The following is a 12,578-nucleotide window of genomic DNA, read 5'->3' as shown; positions in this document are numbered from 1 at the left end:
TCATTTCCCCGGCTCTCCAATATCTTATAAGAACTTAAAATGTCATTTCTTGTTTTCACACAAAACCAGAAGTGACCTTCTAGGCCTCTGCGAGACCTCAGAAGAGGCTCTGGAGGTGACCAGAGCATAGCTCTGGTCACTTTTGGAAGCCTTAAAGGGTACCAAACTGCAGATTTTTATCAGCTTGTTTTGGTATCCATGGGGCATCTGGAACGGATCCCCCACAGATACCAAGGCGCTACCTGTATAATTTAAAGCTGCAGTTGTCTTTGCAGGTTTTTAACAGAGAAAGGAAGAATAAAAATCACAAAATAAACATTGACAGATTAACAGGTAGTAATTTAAAAGGTAATAGGAAAAAGGCTCTTAAAGGGACATTAATCTCACATGTACACACCTAGAAGCCGGTCTCACTGAACTCAGTGGCAGTTACTTCTGAATAAGCTTGCACAGGGTTGCAAAAGAAAATTTTTAAAAGGGTGGTTGAGTTGGCACCTTTGATGAGATAATTAGCATGTATCACCTGTGAATTCTTTATTAGTGAGGGCATATTTTCATAATTACTCAAGGTGTGGTGGCTTCAGATGAAAGTTTGTGCCAGAGATAGCTGAATAAAGACTGTTGTAACTGCAAAGACATTAGCTTTTCAAATGCCATTGCCAGGTTTGGGAACTCAACTCGGAAGACTGGGACTTGAGTCACGAAAATGTGTGTTTTTCACAGACTTGGCAACTCGTGAGTTGCACGCATGGAAGACTCTGAGAAAGACTTGGATCAGGGCCCCTCTGACTCACCACTTGCCCCCATGCACGCAGACTTGAGTCTGTGTCTGGGTGTGTATGCTTACTCTTGTGGCATGAAAAACCTCGTGGGGCCAGCATTTCGACTGGGCAAGCAGCAGGGAATTCCAGCCACAAGCCCGAGAAAGGTTAATGCTTCCTTTCCCAGCCGACTGGAAGGGGGGAGGCAGGAGCAGGCCTTTTGCTGTCTGTGATAGGAAGGAAGGGATGGATGGTCATTGGATCATCCATTGGCTGAGAGAGGGCAGGAGGAGTTGTCCAAGGGAGTTCTTGCCTAATGATGGGCTACAGAAGCCTGGGGGGGAGGAGAAAGGAGGAGGTGATTCATAGAGATCATGCTTTCTTCAGCATGGCTGCTGTAAGCTCTGTTGTTACTTGTGTGGAGGAAGCCTCTTTGAATGATCTGCTGCAGTGGAACTACTTCTGAGTAGGGCTGCAAAGGATTGGGTCATCCTAGTAAGCCTCACAGCTGCCGCATGTGACCCTCCTCCCTCTTGCTGCTTCTCTCCTGGCTCTCTCGCAGTCCCTCCCACCGTTTACAGAAGGGTGGGGACAGCAGGGGAATGAGGAAAGAGAATTGTGACAAACACACACAGGCATCAGCCCCATTTTTTCCAGGGAGCTGCAGCAGGCTTTTTAAAGGGGGGGGGCTCAACTTGAGTCTTTTAGAGTCACTAAAGGGCAACTCAGAAAGTGCCCCCATTAGGACTCTTTTTTGAGTTGAGTCATGGGGGGGCGGTGACTTGGCGACTCAACGCAAGTCAAGCTGCGCAGGGTTTTCCCATTCCTATCCATTGCAAATCACTAGTTGCATTCTGAATCCAACCCAGGCTATTGTTTTTTCCCCGTGTGCCACCATGATTTAAGCTCTTGGTCAATGGCGCGATTTACAAGATGTCCACTTTGAGGAAGGACTGGAGGATGGTAGGCTACAGAAAGGGAAGGCACCCTGAGAACCAAGACTCAGGGGTGAGCACCCTAGGCAGAGGTGGTATTGGGATATGACAACAAAGCAATTGCCATCATGTTGTGCCCAGGGCTGGCTCCATTCCCTTCAGTGGGAGGACCCTGCCTTCACAGACTCAAAGTCCTACTAAGCCACTGCCTCTGCCAACCTTTTCCTGAGATAGAATTGGAGATATCAATTGGGGAAGGGGTGACCAGTTACAATGGAGGACAGAGTGCCTATACCTTTAACCATTGTATAGAGGAGGGAATTTTGACAGGCGTAGTGAAGTAACTACTGGGCAGAACGTAAATGCTAGAGCTTCCATGTAGTGATGCAAACCCAGGGGACCCAGTTTTCTGTATTATGCTTTGCTCTCTTGGGGTATAAATGAATTGGGTTGTAAATGAACAAGAGACACAGAGCTTTCACAAATGCTTTACAACAGGTCAGGTAAGAAAAAACAGAGAAGTTATCTCTATTAAAGAGTTTACCTGTTTTCAAATCTGGAATACTGGCCAGCAGCTTGAGCATCTGCAAGGCCTATTGATCAGTAGAGGGATCACTGTCTACTGGAGCTGCCTAAAAAGGCTATTGACGAGTTCAGTGACTAGCAGTTGGACACAGGTGAGTGTAAGGAGGAGGTGGACTACTACCAACCCAAACTCATTCCACCATTGTCATTGCCACATATTCTGCTTGCTACTGTTGGCTTCTTCCTCATTGCCTTGCCTTGCCTTGCCAATTTGGTGGCTTACAGTCTCTCTCTTGGTTGTTACGTGAAGGAGGACCAGCAGTAGCAGGCAGCCTAGAAAAACTGTTGCAGAACAAACAATGAAGAGATAATAGTAGTAATGAGGAGGAGACTGGTGGAAGGCAGCTGCTCTGCTCACTCACCCTATCAGTGAGGAAGAGCAGCAACCATAACCTCCACCTTGTGCCTTCATCTCTGATCCCATCCGGGACTGATCCATCTACAAGGCCAACGGAAGTGGTCACACCAGGCAGTGGAGTGGGGGGTTGCCCAACACTGCCCACCTACTTGCTTTCACTGCTCCTCCTTCTCCTTCCGCTCCCTGGATTGAAAAAGGAAGAGGAGGACAGAGAGGAAATGTGTGGGAGAATGCTGAGCTAGTACATTGGAGGGTGGCAGGAGCAGAAGGTGGCATTTCATTGGGTAAAGGGGCAGCAGTTGGCATGTCACCTAAATCATTAGGTGGTCTTGAGCTCACCCTGATCCCACTCCTCACATTTTAAGTGAGCCCACTAAGGGCATTTTGCCTGAGCGTCCCCAAAGATAGAAAGTTCCGCTTGTTACCATATACGAAATATTTGGATGCAGCTTGTCTAAGAACAAATTCCTAGCGCTTTCACCAAACTATAATTCTCAAAATGCTTGTGCTTCCACTCTTTCTGCACTTGAGATAAACCTATGGTAAGCCTCAGCAAGTTGTTTAGAACAGCTGTGCTACTTTTGCTGCCCACAAATAATGGAGACACCAGGAAAAAAAAATAAATAGGTGGTGCTAAAGGGGCAAAGTGAACTGGAGAAGGTGAGCTTTGTCCCAAACATTTGGTTACTGAAAGAAAAATAATGGTATGTTTTATATTATCTCTCTCCTATCCTAAATACTCTCCTGTCCTTTTTCTGAGAGTAAATTGTGGCAAAGGCCCACGCTTACAGGACTTACAGAAGTTGGATCTGCTGATTCTTAGGTAACTCGGTGAAATGGTTAAGCAGCCTCAAGCTCTAGGACTTTGGAGTAGTGCCTACACCAGATAGCTGGGGGCAAAGTACTGTACCAGTCTCCTTTTACACTCCCTGATGGCACGTTGGGTGCTACCACTGCCATTAATGCTGGAGGTTCATAATTTGGCCTGCCAGGTAAGCCTTCTGATGGCTGTGGCCCTTCAGCCAGTGCCTGACCTGACTGACCCCTGCTTTGGAGAGTCTTTTTTTCCATTGCCAGTAGCTTAAGCATTCATTACCCATACTGCTCTTCAGATTACTTTTAATTTGCCACAGATAATATTCATTCATATTTTTTTTTCAAATAAGCACAATGATCCTGCAAAGGGAAGAGTTGTTTTTTTTTTTTAATGAGGGGGGGGCTATTTTAATGAGTGGAATGTTCAGCCCCCTCTGGTGCAACTTATGCTCATCCAAATATTGTGTCATTTTTCTTTGCTCTCTTCTCCAATGGTATTTTTCTTTGATGTGAAATTGTCTGACCATAGAAAGGTTAAATGCTAATGGCAATGGGGTGTGATTGCTGCTTAACTTAATTAGTAGCAAGCAGAGAAGACAGGCTCCAAGGTGTATACAGTCCCAACCCTGAATTTTCAACCCGTTTGACAGGTTGCTGCAGCTACTTGCTCATTTTAATTTAGGTGGAGTTCTCTTCTTTTGTGCCTAGTGAGATCACAGAGCCACTTCTCCAGTTCTCTCTCCCCCTTGCTTTCTTTCTCATTCACACACACACACACACACACGAACGCACACACATACTTTCTTCAAACATTTACTAAACAGCCATTTTCCCCAGGGAAACAGCAGGAAGATTTTCCGTTTTCCAGTCCAGACACTCAAGATCCCAACAAGATGGTTAAGTATGGCCTGGACTACACACGGTGCAGATGGATCCTGCCTCTTCTTCTGGGTTTAGCAATGATCTTTGGCATCATTGCGCTGGCTGGCTGGGGCTGGGTCACCTCACAGACCCTTCCAGTTACATTGCAGGGCTCGTTATGGCGGTTATGTACGTACTTCGAAGACTGGGATTGCCAGTCCCTCATGCAGTATGGTAAGCATCTCAGTAATGATGATACTCAAAATGTGTGGAATATGCAAGCAAAATTGTCATGAGGTTTAAAGAAGAAAGTAAGGTGGTATTTACAAATGTGGATGTGCATGCATAATGTTTTTCCAGAATGCTATAAAATATTTCCTAGTGCTGTGGACCTGACCAGACCTGTCCACTTTTATCAGTATCTCTTCAGTCTTTCTCCTAAATGGAACTGTTTAGAATTATATATATTTTTTAATTTAAAAAATTGCAACACTGCATACCAAACTAGATTTTAGGCACTGTGACAAAGATACCTTCTGAAATGCTCTCTGTGCGCACGGCCTTATGTGTTTCTATATGTGAGTAATATTCCTCTAAGTTTTCAAGGAGTAATTGATATCCATGTGAATGAAGGACAAGTACATATAAGTAATGTTTAGTTCATGGATTTCATCAACCCTGAGTTTTACTTACAAGACGAAGAATGGTTAGGGGTAAAGTTGGAGGCAAAGAGATGTAAGATTTGCAGTGTATTACCTTCTGAGTGGATGAATCGGCCCATTGCCAGCATTTAAGAGAAAATATAGGCAAGAAGAAGACCTTACAAATAATTAGCACCAAATATCCAGACATTTGGTGGGGTATCAATACTGTTGGAATTTTCCATAGATAAGCTAGTCTCAGAGATTTCAGCTAAAGCTTCCAATTTAACTGTCAGTACAGTAAATCCCATAATGTCTCCCTAAATTTCCTTCTCACGTTCTAACCTTGCTGCCCACAACTGAAAAGAATATCTATGTTTAAAAAAAGTCTTATCTTTTTAAAATAAGATGGCTATGGCAATATATTGGTGTGAGTGTGTGTGTTAGTAGACTAGTGTGAAAGGATGTTCAAAAACCCTTTAAGGAAGGGCAGGCAACATTTTGTGCTGTTATTATTAAGGTGATGCTTTATCTATCCATCTATCCATGTATTTATCTAAGGATTTCCTGTCTTTCTGCCTACAAGGTGACTCATAACAATTGAAATATGCAAGAAAACAATTACAAAACCATTAAAACCCCAACATAAAATAATCCCAAACCAAAAAATAACAGAACCTAGAGGTTAGTACAATTGGAGGACCATAGAAACAGCATGAGAGAGTACTAATTAAGTAAACACCCATTCAAATAACAGTTTTTACAGAACAGTGAAAGCTGTTGATTGATTTAGACTTATGGTTAGTTTTATCTGGACTTTCCTGTGGTTTCAGGATGTGTGTGTGTAGGGAGAGGGAGAGCCCTTGGAGTCAAATGGTGTAATTGGTAGGGAGACAAAGAAATAAGGCGATACGACATCCGAACACTGAAGGGGTTTCTTCAAGCCTTCTTTTACCTTTAGTCCCTCCCTCTTAGAACAACCAACCAATGGGAGAGTTGTGATATGGTGGCAATCCCTGTCTCCAAAGGCTGGAAAAATAATATTGATAAGCGAAAATCAGTTTGCAGGCCTAGATTGCCACCCCCCCACTATGAAGAACTTCTTTGTAGCTGACATTTTTTTTTACTTTGTTCCAAAATGATATCAAAAGAAGAGCTCTGCTGGATCCGACCAAGGGCTCATCTAGTCCAGCTTCCTATATCTCACAGTAGCCCTTCAGATGGCTCCAGGAGCACTCAAGACAACAAGATACCTGTATCCTGTTGCCACTCCCTCACATCTGGCATTCAGAGATAGGGTACCTCTAAAATTGGAGGTTGCTGTTTGTGGCTTGTGACCTGTGATGGACTTTTCCTCCAAAAATCTTTCCGATCCCCTTTTAAATGCATCTAGGCCAGGTTCCATCACCACATCCTGTGGCAAGGAGTTTGACAGATGACTGTAGTTATATGTTGGGAAAAGATATATTTCCTTCTAGTATTTTGTCTAGTATGATTAGGCTGCAATCATATATAAACTTACCTGGAAGTGAACTCCCTTGAACTCATTGGGGCTTATTTCTAAGTAGGTTTGCATAGGAATGCACTGTTTGCTTATTTGTTTATTTATACAGTACAAATAAAGGTGTATCCCACCTTTCCCCTTGAAAACCGGGGCACTCAAGGTGGCATATAACATAATAAAAGAAGTACAATCAAAGACAAAATACAGTACAATCATCCTTCTTTTGATTGTACTAAAAGAAGACAAAATACAGTACAATAATCCTAAATATAGCATGCTAAAAACACTAAAATATTACAAAACTTTACAGGGGCTGAAGTAAGGTAAAAACAATTAAATTACCCTTTTAAAAAACAACAACCCAGCAACCATAAAATTCAAAAAGCTGCTCACTAAAAAGGGAAGGCCAAAAAAATAAATAAATGTTTTCAGCCCTTGTGAAAGGCTAGCTGGGAGGGGACAGTTCTTAATCCCACTGAAAGGGGGTTCTATAATAGCACCACTACAGAAAATGCCCTGCTCCTTGCTGCTACCAATCTAATGTCCTCCAGAGATGATATACGCTGCAGAGACCCTCAGCTGAGCTTAGGGAAAGGGCTGGTTTATATGGGGAATGGCAGTTCCTCAAATACCCTGATCCCAAGATGTATAAGCAGGGGCGGTGAATCCATGAGGTTACTGAAGAAATTACCTTAGGCAGCAGATTGGTGGTGGTGGGGTGTGCCACCAGATGGGCGTGCCATCTGCTCCTCCTCCTTTTTCCTGGATTGTAAAAAAAAGGGGGGGGAACAGAAAAGAAGAAATTCCCTGTTCAATACAATACAATAGGCACTCTGTCCTCCATTGTATCTGGTCACCCTGCCTCCTTGACACTGGGGAAGATTCACTCCCAAAGCTGGTCAGCCCAATCCTATCCAGCAATGGGACAGTGGGGTCACATGGCCCACCCTGTATCCAGCACTGGAAGTGAGCAGGTTGGAGGTCTCCTCGGAGTAAGGGAACATTTGTCCCCTAACCCTGTGTTGAGCTGTTCAATAGGGTTACTTGGATTTGTGTAACTGTAGGGTTTCCAGGCCTGGGAAGGGGGTTAGGATGTGGTGGAGGCCTCCTTTCTGGCCTGATCCAACCCTGTTCAGCTCTCTCCCGGCACTGTTCGGTGCTGTACTTACCAGCACCATCAGATGTCCTTCCCACCAGCGCTCCTTATTCCTGAGTCATTGTAAACTTGCTTTAAGGCATATTTGTGCCGGTGCAGTGGTCACTACACCAGTGCTAGCAGTCTTTAGGACTGGGCTGTTAGTCTCCTCTATTTTTCTTTTCCTGGTTTTGCTCTTGTGACTTGAAGAGCAGCCTGACACACTGAAATTAAGCAGGTCACCCTGCTTATGGAAAGCTTTACCTACTAAATTGCAGTATGACAGGCTGTTGTTAAAGTTATAGCTGTAGTAGCGGCAGTAAGGAAACATTGCCCAAAATGTCCCCAATGAGGCCTAAAACCAGGAGTTTGGATTAAGATTAAACTTGATTAAGATTAAACGCAAGTACCCCACACTCTGTAGGGTTCTCACTCTGCTCATACTCCACCCCCTTTTGGAGTGGGCTCCTATCAGGAAAGAGACAGAAAGTAATGTCTGTTGGTTCTTAGACATTCCCATTCTGGCTCAATCTAGCAGATTGTCTGCTGACAGTTTACCACAGTTTACCCTTGTAAGTGGCCAAGAAAACTCTGAATTGCATTACACACACGCACACGCACACGCACACCATGACAAGAAGGCTTTGAAGTAGATGAGAAATTGTGGATAAAAGGTAGAGACAGATTTTTAAAACAGAGATTCCATATTATCATAATTCTTTAAAAAAAACAAAACCAAGTACGTGGTAGGTGACCACATCGTTCTTCAAATAAAACTGTACAATAATTAAGTTGCTAATATGCACTTGTGTTCTTTTTTCAAAAATCACTGGTATGAGCATGTCTAGAAAAGTTAAGCACATGATTAATGTTCTTCCGTGACCACAAAGTTTGTAGTGGTTTTTCAGGGAATACCAGCCTGAATGGTTTTATTAACTCATGAAACTTTCATTTTCTGGCTGCAGCAAGTCTCTAGAACATGGTGTGCTTTAACGTTTGGGATACCCAAAGGCTCAGGACAGGTATATACCTTGGGCTTAGAAGAGTACTGTATACCAGAGTTTCTCAACCAGTGGTACAGGTATGACCAGTGGTACTTAAGGTGGTGTCTGGAGGTACTCACAGGACCCCTGGACACCTGGCAGTGAGACCAGGAATGCGACACAAAAAGCTTTATGCCAATGATGGGCAGTGACTCCTCTCACCAGCCAGCGGGAGCATCCTCTAGAGATCATGCAGTGACAACAGGGGCCTCTGAGGAATGCTGCAGAGGATGTTGCTGGGCACAGTAGGGGAACAAGTTGCTTGGTTGACTCAGACCAATGCTTCCACTACTACTTGACTGTCCAAAGATCATTCTAGTTATGGGGGCCCCCTGATGGGCATGGGACCTTTGGTACCAACCTTTCCTGACCTCTGATGCCACCCCTGCTACAAAAGCAAAGAGATTAGGGCAACAATGGCAATAGTACTACCCAGGGATGGCCCATTTTTAGGCCAACTGAAGCGGTTGCCTCAGGCAGCAGATTGGAGGGGCCATCCATCTCTGTCCACCTTCTTGCCTCCACCACACCTCTGTCACCTTCCACTCCTTGGGCTGGAAAAGACAGAGGTGGCAGAAAGGAAGAGAAAATGTGAAGGGGAGAGGAGCTACTAGAACATAGGAGAGTGTGAGGAGCAGAGGCTGGCACATTGAGAGGTGGGGGGGGGGCAGAATTCAGTGCCTGAGGCACCAGGAGGTGTTGGACTGGACCTGATGCTAGAGTCCATCATTTTTAAGAGACTTCAGATGATCTGAGGAGATGTTGCCTCCCATGGGGTGCATACATATTTATTTCATCTTACATCTGCATCTACATTTATTTTGTCTTACCCATCAAACAGGTTTTGTGGGTCTTTGAAACAATACAAGAATCTATTTCAAAGAAGCAAGGATAGGAAAGTGTTATGTACCAAGAGCAATGCCCAAACCTCTTTCAAACCATCAGTTGCTTCTTTCAATAAGAAGCATCCATCTCCAGTCTTTCACTGAAAGAGCTGTTCACGGAAAGACAGTGGCCAAGATATTATATGAAATCAGGTGTTCCAATTCACATATATAAGCATACACATTGATTCCTCTCTTTAACCGAATAGTTGGACAAACATTTATGACTGTGCCATCATGGTGGTAAGAAGCTGATGTCATTTACTTTGTTTTCAGCCTGGGGAAGAGGTGCGGCAGGCACGTTTTTGGTCGGGTTCGTAATCGTATGTATTTGTTTCGCGCTGTCCATCATTGCATTCGCCATCCCTACGCTTCGTTTCAACTTCATTAGAGGAATAGGAGGGCTGTGTTTTGTTGCCGGTAAGACTGTGTAGCAAAGTAAAGGGTACTGTAAGATGAAGCAGGTTCAATTTTGGTTTGCTGACAGTATGGTGTCTGTGGGTAGAGGAAAACAGTAGAGCCCTTTAAAGCAAATAAGAATCAGAGGTGTCATTTCAGATCATTTCAGTAAGCGGGGGAAGGGTGGCTGGGTTAACTTTCTTATCATAATTATGCAAAAAACCATCTGTTTCTCACCCACACCATTTTTATGTGCCTATTTCATACATAGACCTGTTTAATTGTTTAAAGCAATAGTAATTCAAACCAGATTTGGACAAAATCAAACCTGGCCTGTTATATAGGAGGGTAGGGTGGTCTAGGCTGCAACTCACAGCCACTCTGGGCATGATTCTGCACCACTCTGGGGCCTGGGCTGCATCATTCGTTTTCTCCAAGGAGATGAAAGACATGCCCCAGAGTGGTGCAGAATTGCACCTGGAGAGGCTTGAACTCCCGGCATGATTCCAGAAGTGATTCTGGTGGCGTGATGATGTCACTGCAATTACTTCCAGGTCAGGCCCTGGGGGACAGCAGAGAGGTGACCCCAGGCAGCAAAAAGCCCAGGACTGAAACTGGTGGACTTTGCTGCCTTCCTAAATGGCAGTCCTGGAAGTAAAATGAAAATGGGATACTAAAATAATAATGCCGTATATTTTATATTGGTATATTTTCTGTTGGTGTAGAAAAGTGCCAGAATGGTGCAGAAATCTTTGTTATTCAAAGAGCACAGTTCAGATATTCTCTAAATGCACATACAGGAGAAAGCAGTATAACCCTTAATTCTGTCCATACAGTTATAGACCCTTAAGCAGGAAGGCTTCACAACTGCACAGGGAAATCCTACATGAGTTTGTATGAGCACAGGTTTGTTCAGATCTTCTGCCAAGCACATGTAAGGGGCTAAACCAGGGTCAGCATCTGTAAATGGGTGCAATTCCTATCCCTGCTTTGTGTATGTTCACACAAATGTTTCAGCAGTGCTTAAAGCTTGCAAATGCCAACCTCAGTATTTGTTGATTTGCTAAAAGATCACATTTTGTATGCTTTATCTTGATTGTTCTTATGTAAGATTTGTTCCAGAATATCTAACTGCTGTTTCCTTGGTGTAGTACCTTCTTTTAGAGCAGGGGTGCCCAAACCCCGGCCCTGGGGCCACATGCGGCCCTCGAGGCTTCTCAATGCAGCCCTCAGGGAGCCCCCAGTCTCCAATGAGCCTCTGGCCCTCCGGAGATTTGTTGGAGCCCGCACTGGCCCGACGCAATTGCTCTCAGCGTAAGGGCGACTGTTTGACCTCTCGCATGAGCTGTGGGATGAGGGCTCCCTCCATTGCTTGCTGTTTCATGTTTGTGATGCAGCAGAGGCAGTAAAGGAAAGGCCAGCCTTGCTTTGTGCAAGGCCTTTTATAGGCCTTGAGCTATTGCACAACATTTTATAGGCCTTGAGCTGCAAGACCTTCATTCATTCATATAAGTTCATCTTTAATATATTCATTTATGTAAACTTATCCAAATTTATTCAAATTTTAAATGTAAATTAATTCTTTCCCCCCCCCCCCGGCCCCCAACACAGTGTCAGAGAGATGATGTGGCCCTCCAGCCAAAAACTTTGGACACCCCTGTTTTAGAGGCTACAGACCAAGGAACATAGAGGGGCCATAGCTGAGTGATAGAACACATACTTTCCATGCAGTCAGTCCCTGGTGTTTAGAAATTGTATTGGGGAGAAGATTTGGTCAAGATCCCTGCACAGACCCAAGTGCACTGGGCTAGATGGACTAAAGTTTGTCTTGGCATAAGGCAGCTTCTTATGACCAAAGTACTTCTTTGATAAAAAATATTGGATATCTTTCTGTTTTTATTATTACTCATTTTGACTTATTGTTTTGTTTTCATTTTTTTGCAGCTGTGTTCTCACTAATGGGTCTTATTATCTACCCTGTAATGATGACAAGACCTCCCTCTATTATCCCACCATTTTCTCTCGTCCAGTTTGATTGGTCCTATGGCTTTGGGTGGACTATGTGCCTTATGGCACTATTCCTTGGATTCTTCTTTTGCTGCCTTCCTCTCTACGAAGACCAGATCTTGGGCAATGTCAAACCTTATTATTATACTTAATATAGAATTGCTTAGAACAGCAGATGCGGCATCTTACTGATTTCCGGAATGTTGGGTTCTGAAGACACATACAGACTAAAACCTCCCCTTGCATCTTCATCTCTACACATTATCAGAAGCAGAAAAACTTAGCAGCTTTGAAAACACATTTAAAATCATTTTAGGATTTGTATTTGATGGGCTAGCCAACTAAGGGCACAATCCTATCCGACTTTCCAGCAGCAGTGCAACCACAATGCAACACTGAAGTAAGGGAACAAATGTTCCCATACCTTAAGGAGGTCTCTGTGACTGCCTCCCCATGAAAGGATGCAGTGCATGTCCCATTGGCACAGCTGCACTGGAGAATTGGATAGGATTGGGTCCTAATGCAGTTGTATTACTGAGCTATTGCAGATGAAGCAAACCTTCACAAATAGCTTGTTATGCTTAATAGAAAACATGGATTGAACTTAACTTGATCTATCCATACTGAAAGGAGAAATAGCAATGTTGCA

The 12,578-nt window shown here is 43.9% G+C and overlaps 1 protein-coding gene across 1 annotated transcript; it reads left to right on the top strand.

Annotated features, from left to right (window-relative positions):
* The first annotated feature begins 4,348 nt into the window (after positions 1-4,348).
* LOC136636262 (p53 apoptosis effector related to PMP-22-like) lies at positions 4,349-12,081 on the top strand. Its single transcript, XM_066611237.1, has 3 exons — positions 4,349-4,550; positions 9,800-9,943; positions 11,867-12,081. The coding sequence occupies exons 1-3, from the start codon at positions 4,349-4,351 to the stop codon at positions 12,079-12,081; spliced, it is 561 nt and encodes a 186-aa protein (XP_066467334.1).
* The last annotated feature ends 497 nt before the right edge of the window (positions 12,082-12,578 follow it).

Source organism: Tiliqua scincoides, chromosome 1, assembly GCF_035046505.1.
Source record: "Tiliqua scincoides isolate rTilSci1 chromosome 1, rTilSci1.hap2, whole genome shotgun sequence".
NCBI classification, from domain to species: domain Eukaryota; kingdom Metazoa; phylum Chordata; class Lepidosauria; order Squamata; family Scincidae; genus Tiliqua; species Tiliqua scincoides.
Note: the sequence above shows the minus strand (reverse complement) of the source record. Positions and strands in the feature narration are given on the sequence as shown.